The sequence below is a fragment of the Gossypium raimondii genome, chromosome 4, assembly GCF_025698545.1.
Source record: "Gossypium raimondii isolate GPD5lz chromosome 4, ASM2569854v1, whole genome shotgun sequence".
In the NCBI taxonomy this organism is placed as follows: domain Eukaryota; kingdom Viridiplantae; phylum Streptophyta; class Magnoliopsida; order Malvales; family Malvaceae; genus Gossypium; species Gossypium raimondii.
Genome location: NC_068568.1, coordinates 11,232,325 through 11,249,171, shown reverse-complemented (window position 1 = coordinate 11,249,171; position 16,847 = coordinate 11,232,325). Strand labels below are relative to the sequence as shown.

At 36.9% G+C, this 16,847-nt stretch overlaps 1 protein-coding gene and 1 non-coding gene across 3 annotated transcripts; both read right to left on the bottom strand.

Annotated features, from left to right (window-relative positions):
• Positions 1 to 5,327: 5,327 nt before the first annotated feature.
• On the bottom strand, positions 5,328 to 8,394 carry LOC105780431 (PRA1 family protein A1). Of its 2 annotated transcripts, none has more exons than XM_012604760.2 (8): positions 8,025 to 8,394; positions 7,743 to 7,783; positions 7,557 to 7,635; positions 7,308 to 7,394; positions 7,143 to 7,231; positions 6,965 to 7,036; positions 6,760 to 6,882; positions 5,328 to 5,832 (listed from the first exon to the last, which is right to left on the bottom strand). In XM_012604760.2, the coding sequence occupies exons 1-7, from the start codon at positions 8,180 to 8,182 to the stop codon at positions 6,779 to 6,781; spliced, it is 630 nt and encodes a 209-aa protein (XP_012460214.1). In that variant the 5' UTR covers positions 8,183 to 8,394; the 3' UTR covers positions 5,328 to 5,832; positions 6,760 to 6,778. The 2 variants fall into 2 exon arrangements, with proteins under 2 accessions (XP_012460214.1, XP_012460213.1); XM_012604759.2 differs by having other exon boundaries at positions 5,328 to 5,731; positions 8,025 to 8,392.
• Positions 8,395 to 8,480: 86 nt separating this feature from the next.
• TRNAV-CAC (transfer RNA valine (anticodon CAC)) lies at positions 8,481 to 8,554 on the bottom strand. The gene has a single exon. It is a non-coding gene; the product is annotated as a tRNA-Val (tRNA).
• Positions 8,555 to 16,847: the final 8,293 nt, after the last annotated feature.

Here is a 16,847-nt window from a genome sequence, read left to right as displayed (position 1 = left end):
GATGCTTTAGCTCGAACCGGAACTTGGAAACTAGTTCCTAAAGATAACACTAAAAATGTTGTTGCTTGTAAGTGGATTTTCAGGATAAAACGCAAGTCGGATGGAACGATTGATTGTTATAAAGCGAGGCTGGTTGCCAAGGGGTTTACCCAACGGCTAGGCATTGACTACAACTCAACCTTCAGTCCCATAGTCAAACAAACAACGGTACGAGTTGTACTATCCCTTGCCATTTCGAATAATTGGGTGCTTCGACAGCTAGATGTCAACAATGCGTTTCTGCAAGGCGATCTTACTGAAGAGGTTTATATGTCTCAACCTCCTGGTTTTGCATCCTCTACTGCTCCGACTCATGTATGTTGTCTTAACAAAGCAATTTACGGCCTCAAGCAAGCTCCGCTGGCATGGTATACTGCCCTCACGACCTACCTACATGAGCTTGGTTTTGCCAAGTCTAAATTTGATCCTTCTCTGTTTATAATGTGCAATGGTGCAGTCCAAATAATTGCTCTGGTTTATGTCGATGATATCATTATTATTGGGACTCATACCTCCACAATTGACCGAGTTATAAACTCTCTTGCCAATCGATTTTCAATAAAGGATCTTGGGCATCTACACTATTTTTTGGGAGTTGAGGTAACCCGAACCGTTGACAGCGTATATCTCACTCAAACAAACTACATTGCCGAACTGCTCAGTGCTGAGAATATGCAGGATTGTAATCCTGCTCCTACACCGATGAGCAGCACTGATTCGTTATCTTTACATGATGGAGCACCCTCATTTGATGCTACACGCTATTGTACAGTGCTTGGTAAATTGTAGTATTTATCCTTTACAAGGCCTGACATTAATTACTCTGTCAACAAGCTCTCTCAATTCATGCATCAACCATCCGCGCTGCATTGGAAATCTTTGAAACGTATACTACGATATCTGCGTGGCACCACTACACTTGGTTTGAGATTTCAATCTGCGCAACAATTTGGTCTGTCCATGTATGTTGACGCCGACTGGGCCGAGGATCTTGATAGTCGAAATTCAACATCGGGCAACATTCTGTTTCTTGGACCAAACCTGATCAGCTGGGTCTCCAAGAAACAACAAACCATTGCTCGGTCATCAACTGAAACGGAGTTCAAGGCTGTTGCAAACTCTGTATCCGAGGTCTGTTGGGTCACCAATCTTCTTCTAGAATTGCGAGTTCATCAAACAGTTCCGCCAACGGTATATTGTGACAATGTCGGCGTGATTTATCTCAGTAAAAATCCCGCAATCCACACTCATATGAAGCATGTTGCTGTCGATTTTCATTATGTTCGAGATAAAGTACACCAAAACCAGCTCCGTATTGTTCATGTTCATGCCAAGGATCAACTTGCAAACACGTTTACCAAACCCTTGGCAAATAATCTTTTCCAACTTCATCTGTCCAAGCTTGGAGTTACTTCGAACTCTCAGCTTGGGGGGGGTATCAGTGTAACACATGCCTGACACATGCTTAAACTTTGACCATTTCATATGGTTGTTTAAACTCACTATATCTGTATTGTTAGCTTAATTTTAGGTAGTTTAAACTTTGATCTCATCTCCTAAAGAATAGGGATTAGCTCATGTATAGCTTGTATAAATTCCTCTGTAACTTTGATCGTTGAATATAGAAAACTAATTCCACAATTCTCTGCTTCTTTAGTAATGCTAAAGCTCCTTAGAGCTTCCCCAACCGAAAACTCAAAATCCACTTCTCTTATAATAACATACATCACTTTCAAAAAGAAAGAAAATCATCTTACAAGAGGTAGTACAAACAACCAACATGATCATCAAAAAAATTTGTGATGAATGCTTATGGAACGTCTCATGGAGGTCAATTGATCAAATGAGACTCATTTAATACACTTGAACTAGTCCGATTTGTGGAACACATGGATAAATCCATCTACTTGAAGTCTTGGTGGCCCAATGAAACACTCCAGTAAAACTAGTGTTATCGGGATAAATATTGTAAATCCTAAGGGATAAAGATGTATAGAGTTTAAATCCCTTAGGACTCTCATCTTGTAGATAGACACCAATCTCAACTATTGATGTAATTTGATCTATGGCGTTGGATCTGAGGGAGCTCTACTATAAATAGAGGTCTTCCCCTCATTTGTAATCACTCAGTTGTAATCCTTCATACTAATCGAATACTATTGAGAACATTTATTCAAACACTTGGCGTGCTTTTACTTTCTTGTGGTTTTTCTGCTTTTTCGTTCTTCTTTTACCTTTGAGTTGCTTCCGCTTTGTTTTCGATGTCTTGGAGAATTTCTATCGAGAATTCTCACTTTGCGAGAGTTATGTTGACTTTGACAGATTTAAAACAAAAAAAACCTAAAATTGCACAGATTACGAGACTAAATTTCTAACCCCACGGCACAATATTGAACATGAAAAAACTACTCCTTCATCACCTGAAGGCTCCAATAAAACCAACAAAATTTGGTAATGCCAAAGCTCCTAAGAGCTTCCATTGTCCCAATCGAAGACTCAAAATCTTGTATATTCACATACCAAAATATTTCTCTCATTTCGCAAACATAACATAAACACTTAATTCACATGTTCACATTTATCTTTATTTTCACATATTATTGCATATATACATACACTTTTATTTTCACATATCACTTTTGTAGTCCTTAATAAGTCTCAGAGGAGTTCAATAATTTCTTTACTTGTAGAGATCTAGGCTAAACATGAACTCCTAGCCTATAACAGAAATTTGATAACGAGAACTCCAAAAAAAAATATATAGGAACTCTAGTAAACACATTACAAAACCCAATACTCCTATCCTAATCTCCTTCGGACCCCTGTATCACCAACTTGATTCTCATCCGAATCCTTAGCCCCTTTCAACTCCAAAATCATTTCATTATCATATATCATATTTCCTTTGAGTTCGCTAAGGCATTTATTCACGTATCACTTTCATATAACATACTTGACATATCACACATATATCACTTTGTATCATATTACTTATTCACTTTGAATCACATAAATACATTCACTACATTTTTATTTCACATATTTACTTTATTCACAATTCATAAAAAACAAACATAACATATATTCACAACACTTAGCACTTTAGATTTCAATTCACTGTCATTAAACACTTTACTTTCTTATAAAACTTCACTTAAATGTTTTATTTCACTATTTTATCACACTTAGTAATTTTTGAACATTTTACAATTTAGTCCTTAAATTATTGAAAATTCAATAATTATGATGTCACTTTACACTTCACTTCTATCACATAGTACTTCATTTAAGTCTTTAATCACAATATTGGTTTCACATAACTCCTTTTATACGCTTTACAATTTAGTCCTCTTTATAGTAATTTCACTATGCTACATTTATTTACTTATCAATTTGTGACAAATAAATAAATTTTCACTCTTTAAAATTTAATCCTTAGTTTCATGAAATTCACTAGTCACTAAATTATCACGTTATCATTTCTTACATTACTAACACACCTATTTTTTTTTTGTGAAAACTAACACACCTTTAATTTCATATTAACTACTAAATTCAATACACATATTCAATAATCTTAATTATATCTTATTTAACTATTTCATATTAAATTTTAAATACTCAAATAATTCAATTTAAAATAAACTAACTTGAGTTCAATTAATTACTTACCTATTTCTTCACTTGAAATTAACATTTCTCCTCACCTTCCTAAGTTTTCACTTTACTTTCATCTTCATCTAAGTTGTTTCCATGATTGAAAATATTCCATAGCACTCTAAGATCTAAAATTAAGCTCTGGTTTTAAGGAAAAACTCAAAAAAAAAAAAAGAAGAGAATTTTTCCTTTTTTATCTCTCTTGTTCTTTTCCTTTTCTTTCTTTTCTCTCCTTTCTTTCCCTTTTATTTTTGCTGCCCAAGCTGCTGCTGTTCAACCTTCTAATTGACAGAAAATTCTACACTTTTCTTTCTTTTTTCAATTTAGTTCATTTACTCCATCATCCAATCAAATTTCAATTCTTTTCATCCTTAATTTCCATAAATTTCCACAAACTTTCCACCTCGTCAGCTATGGGATTTTAATCCCATCATCATGTCTCTAAATATCAATTAAAGATGGAAAATTTTTATTTAAGTCTAAGGATGAGCATTCGATCGAGACGAGTCAAATCGAGTCAAAAACAACCAAACTCAATTTGAAATCTTTTCGAATCGAATCAAATCGAGTCAAAAAATTTCGAGTCGAGTTAACGGATCCTATTGTTTATACTCAATGTTGCGTTTACATGGACCGATTATTTGAAGTACAAGATTATTTAACTACATAAATAATATAATAGTTTTGCGTTTTAATTTATTGGGTAAATGATTTATAACAACGTAGTTTTGCCTTTTAACTTAATGGTTTTGACTTTTAACTTTAGAAAAGGTAAATATTTATCAAAACGACGTAGTTTTGCCTTTTTTCGGATAACTCGAATTGTATAATTGATATTCAAGTTAAACCGAAAAATTTGATTTTTTTTCGAGTTGATCAGAATAACTCGATTAACTCTAATAACTTGAACTATTTAATTCAAAATTTAAAATTTTTACCGAGTTTTTCAAGTCAAATCGGATCTACTCACCCCTATTTAGGTACCTCTTCCATAAAAATGAGAAAATTACATTTTAGTCCATATACTTTCCATTTTATTCAATTTAATCCCTATATAAAATTTCCAACTCAACATATCAATACATATATGTATCACATTCATAAAAAAATATTTTTTTAAAATTTTGCCCATTTTTCTAAAATGAGTATATTTACACTTTTAATCCATCTTTCTCAAATTTTCAATTTAATCTTCACTAAAATTTCTCTTAATTCACCTTTGAAATACGTTTTCCTCCAAATACTGCTCCTGGTTTTCAATATATCTTGAATGTTAAATGTTTATAAATTGAGTAATATGAGTTTATTGTTGATGAGTTGATTTTATGTTTGACTGCGAATGTTTATGTTTTTTGCTTATTTAACATGTAAAGCGTTTGTCATAGGAGGAAGTTGGTTTTTTCCCCCTTTATCTTGGTTTATTGCCTCCAAGATTCACTTTTTAATTACCACCATGTACTTGCTGACTCAAAATGTATATATTTACGTAATTTAATTCATTAATTTTGCCAAGTCAAAAGTTGGGCCGAGATAGGACAAAATTTCAAACCAATATTTCAGTGTTTAAGGGCCACAGATAAGTGAGCGGTGAGAAAATAAAGCAATATGGTATTATTATCGTAAACAAACAATAATGGAAATCATTCACAACATTCTTTTCTCAAGGCACGAGGTTTTACACTATCTTAGCAATAAATTCACCCGCAAAAGGAACTACAAGTAATTATGAATCAAGTGTAGCTAAATCCTGTCCCAACAACAATCATTGCTTATGTAAATTCTGCACTTCTTTTTCTTCTCAAAGGAAGGGGTATTGAGTAAAAATATTCTCCAATAAGGAGTCAACACAGAAATGGTCTGCTTTACAGAAACAAATGAGGTACTGACAATTTACAACTTCTCCACTATTGCAAAGATTAGCAGCCTTCAGCCAAACAAGCTATCTTTTTAGAAACATCAACAGCACCCATCTAACCTTACAATAACATGTTGTACGAGTTTTCACATAATCACAACCTTCCTTCACTGCCAGAGGCTGAAACCAAAGAAAGCAGTAACAATAAGAATCATGCCCTGCCTTGTGTTTAAGCCAAATCACCCATGTACAAGAGGCAGTCGACAAAGGATTAGGCATTGCTGAAGATAAAGGTTGATGGTATAAGTTGTAAGAGAAAGTAGCAGAGTTTAGAAATTATAAAACCAATAGTCTATACAACACCAACACCATGACAAGAAAAATTTTGAAGCAGTCCCGTGATTTACTACACCAAATGTTCAAGAGCTGTTCAAATTAGGAAGTGTCTCGTCAGTCACTCAATTGACCTTTTGACATATAAACCCAAGAAATTTGCCAATTTTGATCTATGGAAAAATTTGTTAACTAATCTAAAACAAAATCGAACCTTTCCCATTTGCATGCCTAATGCAAACACAATCCTTTTAAGCACTAGGCCAATTACCTTCATGTCGAATCCTAGTACCCAGGAGTGAAGCCAGAAATTTTTTTTTTTTTGGGGGGGGGGGGGAGGGCAGAATAAAATTGTATATTTTACATCTATATAATTTTTAAAGGATTAAATCAACTTTTTATTTTTTGGGGGCCAAAGTGCAATTTTACCATTACTAATTTAAAATTTTATAAATTATAAAAGGGCCTAAATGGAAATTTTTCATCAGATGGAATAAAGAACTAAATGATACTTATAGATACTCAGTAACTAGTATCACTATATAGAGAAGGTTTCGAAAATAATGCATTTGTGTACATACAAGATAACACAAACAAAGCAAAGACTTCAGGAGTGATACCAATATGCCACTGTGCATATGACAGTGGAGAAGAAAACCACAATCATGGAATACATAAAAATAGCATGTGAAATTGTGAATATACACGATAATCTAAAATCAAGAATGTGAATTTAGTCAACAGATTCACCACTGAAGACTAGAGAAGTAAAACAAAAATAACAGTTGTAAATCCCTAATCAAGGTAAAACCTTAATTTTTTTTAAAAAGAGGGAAACTGAAATCCGATGTAACATTAGATGCAGATATACTTACATGCTATAGGCTATATGAGCTACAGCTCACTGTAATTGCGCCAAACTGCACGGAACTCCTCACGGAAAGTGTTAAGACGAGCCTTCAGGTTAGGTGTTCTAAAACTTGCATGGAGGATAGTGGCTGAGAGAGAGAGAGAGATGAAAAATGAGATCCTAAGGGGAAAATTAGAGGTAAAAAAACAAAGCATAAGGAGATGACTCACCAAGAAGTGCAATGGCAAGCGCCCAGAGCACAGTCAAGAGACCACAGGATACATACCAAAGGATGAAACTCACTGCAACCAGAATGGTAAAATTAATGGCTTCCTATACTACACAGGATGGAAAACAGATCAGTTCTCATTTATTAAGAAAGAAAACATTTCTGAAACATATCAATACCAGCTGAGAATATGAAGACAAAGACCCAACGAGGCCGACCACATATGTGAATTGTTCTTTTAGCAGAGGGACGACCACGAATAACAGGCCTGACCAGAATGAAAAAGTTAATAACCAATCAAGAAAATAAGGTCTGCAAACACAAACAAAGTAATCAAAACTTACGTAAGAGGAGGCCTCATCTTAGCCGCTAAATGTGGAGAGAATTGCCTCACAGTTCTTGTCACCTTCTCACTAAAAGTACCAGCAAAGCTGTAACAAATAAATAAGTTGTTATACACACGTGAACCAGAAACTACCCTAACCATATGTAAACCGTCAATGCTAGGTATATCCATTTCAAAGGTAACATTCAAAATAACTTCACTGACTTGATATTCAGAACACTAAACAAAGAGGTCTAACATAACTTACCTATCATTCAGAAAAGCAATGCTAAGTGCTGTTAACATCGCAGCTAAAATAGCAACCGGTCTCCTCAAGAATCCCAAACCTACAAAATGAAATTAAAACACACACACGCACACACACAAGGTTATTTAAGAAAAAATAAATGAACTAAAATTAAACTCGAGCGCCATCGTTGATTTGTCTACTTACCAAGAATGACAACAACCATGATGAAATAATTGGTTCGGTAGCTGCAAAGAGAAAGAAATGCATAAAATTCAAGTACAAAACTAAAAGAAATGACGTATTTGTTCTAGTATATGCAAAAGCACATTCCCGATTAAGATTCAACAATTATCTTCTCTCTCTTTTTTTTTTCTCGTCAAATTTTCTTTTATTTTCTCTTCTCGGCAAATAAACAGCATCGATCAAGATTCAAACTGATTCGAACAAAAGAAGAAAATAAAATTAAAATATTAAAGAAAAAAATACTAGTAGAGATTGCATTTAAGGCGGCTATTCCATTTGGCATATGATCGAGGGAAGGTGAAACGAGAGAAGAATTCGGGGAGAGGTCGTGGCGGTGATGACCAGTCAACTTCACGAAGCGCGTCGATCAGATCCTCTGCGGTTACGTTTCCCCAATCCATTCGATTTGATTATGTTCGATCCCCTCGTTCCTTACTATACGAAACCCTAGGGGGAAGGAGCGGCAAAAAGGAAACTTTTACGAGGAAGTGAAGCTGGGGAAAAAGATATCGAAGTTTCGTGAGGGAAAGGGAGAGTTGATTTTTCTACGTGAAGGAAGCTTTACAGATTGTTATTGGAGAGGGTTTTTTGGACAGAAAAACAAAATGGTATTTTAAAAATGAAAAATGCTTAACCGTGAAGGAATTTGGAAGGTTTGGCTTCAGTGATTGTGAAAGGCAAAACGAAAGTTGATTGCCATGTCTGAGCCCGGGCTCGAACCGGGGACCTCTAGTGTGTGAGACTAGCGTGATAACCAACTACACCACCCAGACAACCTTTGTGCTAGCTTTAACTTATATTATATATAACCACGGATTGTTGGCATTTGATTTAGGATGTCCATAGGGAGAAGATGAGGATCCTTTTATGAGATTGTTGCAGTAGATGAGGATCCATGGGGATAAGAGATGTTGATGATCCAATTATCTATCGAGGGGTTGGTAATGCCTACATCTTTGCGTGTCAAAGTTGAATGAAGAGAGAATGGAATAAACAAGGTGGTTAAGTTTTTCCATAGCTCCAACCTGATTTGGGGTGATATTCTTGAAAATCAGCTTATTTGTTCACTACACCAAAACAGGCTTTTAGCGGCGTCTTTAGCAGCGTTTGTTATTGAAACGCCGCTAAAGATCGATCATTAGCGGCGTTTTATGGAAAATGCCGCTGAAAATAAGAATTAGCGGCGTTTTATAGAAAGCGCCGCAAAAAACCTAAGCCGAACAACGTCGTTTACCGAGCTTTCGGGGATTTAGCGGCGTTTTTAATAAAGCGCCGCTAATGTTCAGGGCTTTAGCGGCGTTTTTGAGAAAGCGCCGCAAAAAACCTAATCCCAACGACGCCGTTTTCTGAGCTTTCGAGTCATTAGTGGCGTTTTTAATAACACGCCGCTAATGCTTAGGGCTTTAGCGGCATTTTTGAAAAAGCGCCGCAAGAAAACCAAAGCACAACGACACCGTTTCTGAGCTTTTCGGGGATTTAGCGGAGTTTCTAAAGAAGCGCCGCTAATGTAGGGATTTAGCGGCGTTTTTGGAATAGCGCCGCAAAAAAAACTAAGCCCAATGGCACCGTTTTCTGTGCTTTCAGGATTTTGCGGCGTTTTTTTAAAAGCGCCGCTAATGCTCAGCGCTTTAGCGGCGTTTTTAAAAAAGCACCGCAAGAAAACCTAAGCCCAATGACACCGTTTCTTAGCCTTTCGGGGATTTAGCGGCGTTTTAGGTGTAGCGCCGCAAAAAAACTAAGCCCAACGATGCCGTTTTCTGTGCTTTCGGGGATTTAGCGGCGTTTTTAGGAAAGCGCCGCTAATGCTCAGAGATTTAAAATAATTTAAAATATTTCTTAAAAATGGAAAAATTAAAAACTATTATTTAAAATATTTTTAAAGTTTTTTGGATACATTACTGATTTTTTTAGTTTATATATTAAATAATTTCTTATATAATCGTAAAAGAGGTAGTATTAATTTTAAAATATTGAATTAATTATCATTATAGTATATGGTTTAGAGTTTAAGGAGTAGGTCGGGTATGAATTTAGGGTTTGGGATTTAAGGTTTAGGGGTTAGGTGTTATGCTTTAAGGGTTAGGAGGATTTAGGGGTTAGGGGTTAGGGATTTAAACCACGTTTGGTTCGCTGTATTGGATTAGAGGTGTATTGGATTAGAGGTGTAATGGAATAGATGTGTAATGGAATAGAAGTGTAATAGCAAATCAACTGTTTGGTTGAATGTAATGGAATAGAGGCGTAATAGTAATCTTGTGTTTGGTTGAATGGAATAGAGGTGTAATAGCATAATGGAAAAAACTAAAATGACTAGAATACCCTTAGCATAAATTTGTTTTGGTAAATGATTATTGTTATTGTTATTTAAATTTTAATAAGATTATTATTATCAATAATAAATAATTTAATCATATTTAAACATAATTATTATTAAATATATTTTAATTAAAATATATAATTTAATAAAATTCTTAATAATTAGCGAAATTTGTTTTGGTAAATTATTATTGTTATTGTTATTTAAATTTTAATAAGATTATTAATATCAATAATAAATAATTTAATCATATTTAAACATAATTATTATTAAATATATTATAATTAAAATATATAATTTAATAAAATTCTTAATAATTAATATTCTTATATGAATTTACTCAAATCATAATATATGATACTTGTAAAATATAAATTAAAATAATTATTATTAAATATATTATAATTAAAATATATAATTTAATAAAATTCTTAATAATTAATATTCTTATATGAATTTACTCAAATCATAATATATGATACTATAAAAGAAAATTTGAAATAATTAATATAAAATATATTTTAATTAAAATATATGATTTAATAAAATTTAAAATAATTATAACTAATAAATTATATTTTATGAATTTGTATAATTTAAAATAATTATTATTACATATAATTTAATTATTACATATAAATTTAGTTTAATTAAGGTAACCTAAGTTTAAAACAAATAAAATAAAGAATGAGGATTTGGTTTAGTGTATTAAGTATATCTATTTTGTTGACAAATCTAAACTAAGCTTTTTCTAATGACTGGATCGAAAGGGTGAAGAACCCCAATAAACAAGAACAAGTATAACTATTGTTTTAGCGTATGCGTATGAAAACCATGAATTTAGTATAGATTTGCTCAGCGTCTACCTTATTGTCTTGAATATTATGGCAGTTAGCAGGTTTCTGAGGGAGTTGCATTGACTGGGTGATTTCGTCTGCTTCTCCTGGTGTCAAGTGGGGGTTGCTGTTTGGGTGCTGGTGTCTTGTGACGTGTTTTGATGCCTCTTAGCCGGACCTGATTTCCCTCTTTCTCCGGGTGCTTTTCTGGGTGTTCTTGCGGTGCTTTCTTGTCTTAACCACTTTCTCTTTTTTTGTTTTTTCTTCTTGATTGTTTTTTTCTTGTGTCCTGTGTCCCCTTTTTTCCTCTTTTTTGCTGTTTAGGGTCGTCTTTTCTTTTTGTGGGCCTGTGCGGGGTCCATTGGTTTCGCTTTTTAATGAGTTTTTACTTACATAGAGTCGGTGGTGTGTCATGCATGAAAAGTTTATTATCGTAGTTTTCCTGCTTATTTTGTGTTTTCTTGGATCTTTTGTGGCTGAACGTCTTGGAGGGAAAGCCAGTGTTCATTCTTGTATTATTGATGGAAGAAATTAACGAACTGTTAGGAAAATTAAATTTTTCGGAGGAAGAATCTTCCTTGGTTGTTAATACAGGGGTAGTGGATGGGGTTCAAAGCTGGGAGGCATGGGCAATGGGAAAGATCGTGGTGACCGAACTACCAAACAGGGAGGCGATGTACAGGGTTCTTAAGTCGCTTTGGTTTACAAAAGAGGAAGTTGACTTCGTAGCTCTGAAAGATGGGGTGATTATTGTGAAGTTCGGATGCCAGGAGCACCGTAGCCGTATTTTAAATCTCTCACCATGGCTTTTTGACAGGTGTTTATTCTCGTTGCTTCCTTTCGAGAAAGGAAAGGAGTTAGAATCCTATGAATTCCAATTTGTACCATTCTGGGTGAGAATTTACAACATCCCTATAGAACCTATGGACCGTCAAACAGCTTTGGATGTCGGTAATACGATTGGTGTACTGGTGGCAATCGATTTGAAGGACAGATTTGGGAGTTGGATAGAATTCATGAGACTAAAAGTCAAGATTGATGTGTCAAAACCACTGAGAAGAATCATAAAATTCGCTGATAAAGATGGCAATGAAAGAATAAGTCTGTTAAAATATGAAAGACTCCCAGATTTTTGTCACTCGTGTGGGATCATAGGGCATACGTTGAAGATGTGCACGAACAATGCGATGAAGGGCGGAATGATGGACTCGAATCTTCAATTTGGAAATTGGATGAAGGCACTCATTGTGACCCCAAATCAGGATAAGGGAATGAGAAGAAATGGGGTGGAAGAGTTTAAATCAATGGTAAAACCGAAGGAAAATAAGGAGGAAAGTCTGACTAGATCAAGCAATGAAAGCTGGAGACCAAGTATGGATGGAAGAGAAAGGGTGCTTGAGGAGGAATCTCTATCTACCTCCCCTATGGAAAATAGAAAGTACAAACAGCTTAAGGAGGGGAATGGAAAGTCGAAAAGTAAGAGAACGAGACAAAAGAGTTTACAAGGTTATTTTTCGGTTGAAAGTCCAGCGAGACAAGTTAAAAGAAGGCTTGTTGGACCTATTTCACCATCAAAGGCGGCGGCTAGTGACCAGTCCCGCCAAGAGCAATGAAAATCTTTTGCTGGAACTATCGCGGGGTCGGGAACCCGGTGACAGTTCGAGAGCTGAAGCAACTCCTGGTTGCGAATGTTCCCGACATTATCTTTCTATGCGAAACAAAAATTCATGCTAACGAGTTTTCTCGTATTCAGTCTAGGTGTAGGATGGGTGGTTGCCTTGCTGTTAGTTCTGAGGGAAAGAGCGGTGGTCTGGCTTTGATGTGGAGGGAGGGTGTTGATGTTACAATCCAGACTTACTCCAAGTTCCACATTGGCTCGCTGATTAAACTGGTCGATGGCGAGGTTATTCGCTTCACTGGTTTCTATGGCCACCCTAACCCCACTCTTCAGCACCTTGCGTGGGATATGTTAAAGAAGGTTAAGATAAAGGTTAACGAAGGTTGGATCATTGGTGGGGATTTCAACGCTATCCTTAACAATTCGGAAAAGGAAGGGGGCCGCAGAAAGCCTATGAGTGTGATGGATAACTTTTGGGGTATTATGGAATAGTTAAACCTGAGTGATGTCAAAACCAATAACGGATAGTTTACGTGGACTAATAATAGAGAGGGTACCGGGGTTATTAAGGAAAGGTTGGATAGATTTCTCATTTCGGATACTATCATCGAGAAGATGCCGTACATTACCTCGAGCATTGTGCGCCAGTCTAAGTCGGACCATGAGGCTATCTTATTGGATCTGCATGGCAACAAGCCTAAGGAGAAGGGTTATGTTTCTAGAGGTTGGTTTAGGTACGACATCTGCTGGGCAAAGGAGCAGGAAGCTAAGGACATTATTTCTAAGGTGTGGTCAATGGAGGGGTGCAATGCAGTGGACAAGATGAAGCTGGTAAAAGACAAGCTTGGCCCGTGGCAGTATAATCGGTACAGAAAGTTAAAAAACAACATCAAAGGATTGGAGAAGGAAATTAGTATTCTTATGGACAGCCAGATTAGTGAGAGATCGACGAGTCTCCTGAAGATAGCTAGAAGTAAGTTGGGCTATCACTATGATGTGGAAGAGAAATATTGGGCCATGAGGGCGCGGACACAGTGGCTGAAGGAGGGGGATAGGAATACCCGCTTATTTCATGTGAGGGCGTCGAGTCGCAGATCAAAGAATAGAATTGACAGAATTAAAGATGAGCAGGGCGTGTGGCACGTAGATAAGAAGGAGATTTGTCAGATTGCTTGGAATTATTTTGATAATTTGTTTAAATCGCCGACTTATGAGGGGAATGATAGTGACATGCACTTGATCCCTAGGTGTATTGACGAGGACGTTAACAAGAGACTACTGGACGACTTCACTGACGGTGAAATCATTAAGGCTTTCAACCAAATGGACCCTCGTAAGGCCCCTGGTATCGATGGCCTTTCGGGCAGCTTTTTCAAGAAAAATTGGTCTACCGTTGGGAAAGACGTGCTGAGCCTGTGTCACTCTATCCTTAAAGGCAACAGAAGCGCAGAGTGTATCAATGAAGCCTTAATTATTTTGATCCCCAAAATCAAGAATCCTTGTGATATGTCTAACTTTCGTCCGATTAGCCTCTGTAGGGTGGTTTACAAAATTATTGCAAAGGTACTGGCTAACCGGTTAAAAGAGAACCTCCACCTTTGTATTAGCCAGTACCAGAGTACTTTTGTCCCTAATCAGATGATCCATGATAATGTCTTAGTGGCCCATGAATTGGTTCACAACTTTCGCAATTCTAAAAAAGGGTCGAACAAGGGTTGTGTGATTAAGCTCGACATGAGCAAAGCCTACGACAGGGTGGATTGGGACTTTCTTAAAAATGTGATACTGAAGATGGGTTTTGCTCATGAGTGGGTGCATATTATTATGGACTGTGTCTGTACTGTTCGATATAGAGTTAAATGCAATATGACCCTCTCTGAGCTTATTGTCCCGAAAAGGGGTCTTAGACAAGGAGATCCCCTTTCCCCGTACTTGTTTCTTTTTTGCATGGATGCCTTGTCTCGTATGTTAACCCATGCTCAAGAGACTAAGAGTATTAAAGGCATTAAGGCTAGTAAGAATGGCCCGAGTATTAATCATCTTTTCTTTACTGATGATGCTTTATTGTTTGTTAGGAATTCAAAGCATGAAGCAAAGGCTGTCATGAAGATTCTGGAAACTTTCGAAAAGAGGTCGGGCCAAAGTATCAATTTAGACAAGTCGATGATCTATTTCAGCCCTAACACCCCGAACGTGAATCGCGAAACCTTAAGCAGATTGCTGAAAATGAAGATGGTGGATAACTTTGATGGTTATCTTGGTTTGCCTATCCCGGTGGGTAAGAAAAAATCGGTGGTCTTTCAGAATATTATTGATCGTGTCGCCAATAGGATTAATAGCTGGTCTAAGAGACTCTTATCTAATGGTGGTAAGGAAATATTTATTAAAGCAATTCTACAATCGATCCCGACCTATGCCTTCTCGGTTTTCTTTATCCCGGACGGTGTCATTAATAAGATTCAGTCCTTGATCCAGAGGGTGTGGTGGGGGGTAAGGATAATAATAGGGGGTGGAATATGCTGGCCTGGGAAAGGATGTGCCTTCCGAAGGGTATGGGAGGACTGGGCTTCAGAGATCTTAGGCGTTTTAACGTTGCTTTATTAGGCAGAAAGGTGTTGCGGCTTATGAGTTGTAAAGACTCGCTTTGTTACAAAGTTTTAAGGGCTAAGTACTTTCCAGATGGCAACGTCTTTCATTCAAAGTGGGTCGACAAACCCTCTTTTACTTGGTGGAGTATCCAAAAGGCGACCACTTGGCTACAGGAGGGCTTCGGATGGAGGGTGGGGAATGGCTGCAATATTGACATTTGAAAGGATAATTGGGGTTTCGAAGGCTTATCCGGTGATTCCATCCGTATCGATAGAAGGGAGGTTCAGGAGAACAAGGTGTGTAATCTTTTGAACAGTAACAAAGATGGATGGAACGAATGTAGAGTGAAGGTGATCTATGGGGAGAATATGTGGGACTATATTAGTAAAATTCCCTTTCTTCCTAATGGCCCGGATGATTTACGTATATGGTTTTATAATCCCCAGGGTTCTTACTCTACCAAGTCAGCTTACTCTTGGATGACTTTGAAGAATGTGGGCTACGACCCCACCGTTTTTTCTGGAACCTTACTTGGAAACTGCAAACCTTGCCAAAAATTAAGATTTTCTGCTGGCGCCTGGGGCATGACATTCTACCTACTTATGAGAATATCTCTCGAATCCGGAGGGATTTCAACAGTATGTGCCCGAGATGTGGTGTTGAGAGGGAAACCCTTGTTCACGCTTTGAGAGAGTACCCTAGTGCTAGGGCAGTGCTGCGCTATGGGGGGTTAAATCAAAAGCTGTTCGAGGGTACTTATGACCGGTGTGTGGACTGGATCGAGGATGTTGCCCGCGTGATGGACAAGAAGGCTATGTCGGATTTTATTTCTACCCTCTGGAATATTTGGAATAGTAGAAACAGCAAAGTTTTTCGTAATATAGAGGAGGATGCCAAGGTGACATGGGACAGGGCTGGGGCTTTAAATAGGGACTTTCGTATCTTTAATCTGTTGGACAGGCCGATGATACCTAAGCCTATTGTGGAAAGGGATTGGCAGAAACCTGAGTCAGGAGTTATCAAGATTAATTTCAATGCTACTATCCATGAGAATACGGGGTGGTACGGTCTGGTGGCAAGGGATACAGATGGTTTCGTTCTTGGGGGACGTGTGGGCATGTCTAACAATGTTTAGAGTATTGAGTGGGTGGAGACGCATGCCATGGAAGTGAGTATTAATTACGCCCGTTCCAAAAACTGGAAGTGCGTGGTGATTGAGTCAGATTGCGCAAGTATCGTTAACCGTTTCAACAGCAGTAAGGAGGACTTGACCTTGATGGGCCACCAGTTGAAAGAAATTCGGAAGTTCACAGTTGGTTTCAATTTCTTTACGGTTAAATGGGTCCCAAGGTGTTGTAACAGAGTTGCTGATGCCCTGTGTAAATGGGCAAACCTTAACAAGAGCTGTATGGACTTTAACATGGATTTTCCGACGGAAATCCATGATATTGCTCTTAATGATTCAATTAAATGAAGTTTTAACCTTCGGGTTTTCTTTCAAAAAAAAAGTATAACTATTGTTTTCTATGTCACTGTGATCTTCTAATGCAATCCTATAACTAGGAAGAACCGCATATAATTGGTCGGATTACGGCTTTGAGATCATCGTAAAATCTTTGCTCCGAAAATCGCTAGCTCTTCTCCTTCTTCAGTAACTATCTTGAGTCTTTCAGACTCGGGCATCTTCACGATTTTCAAGATCGATC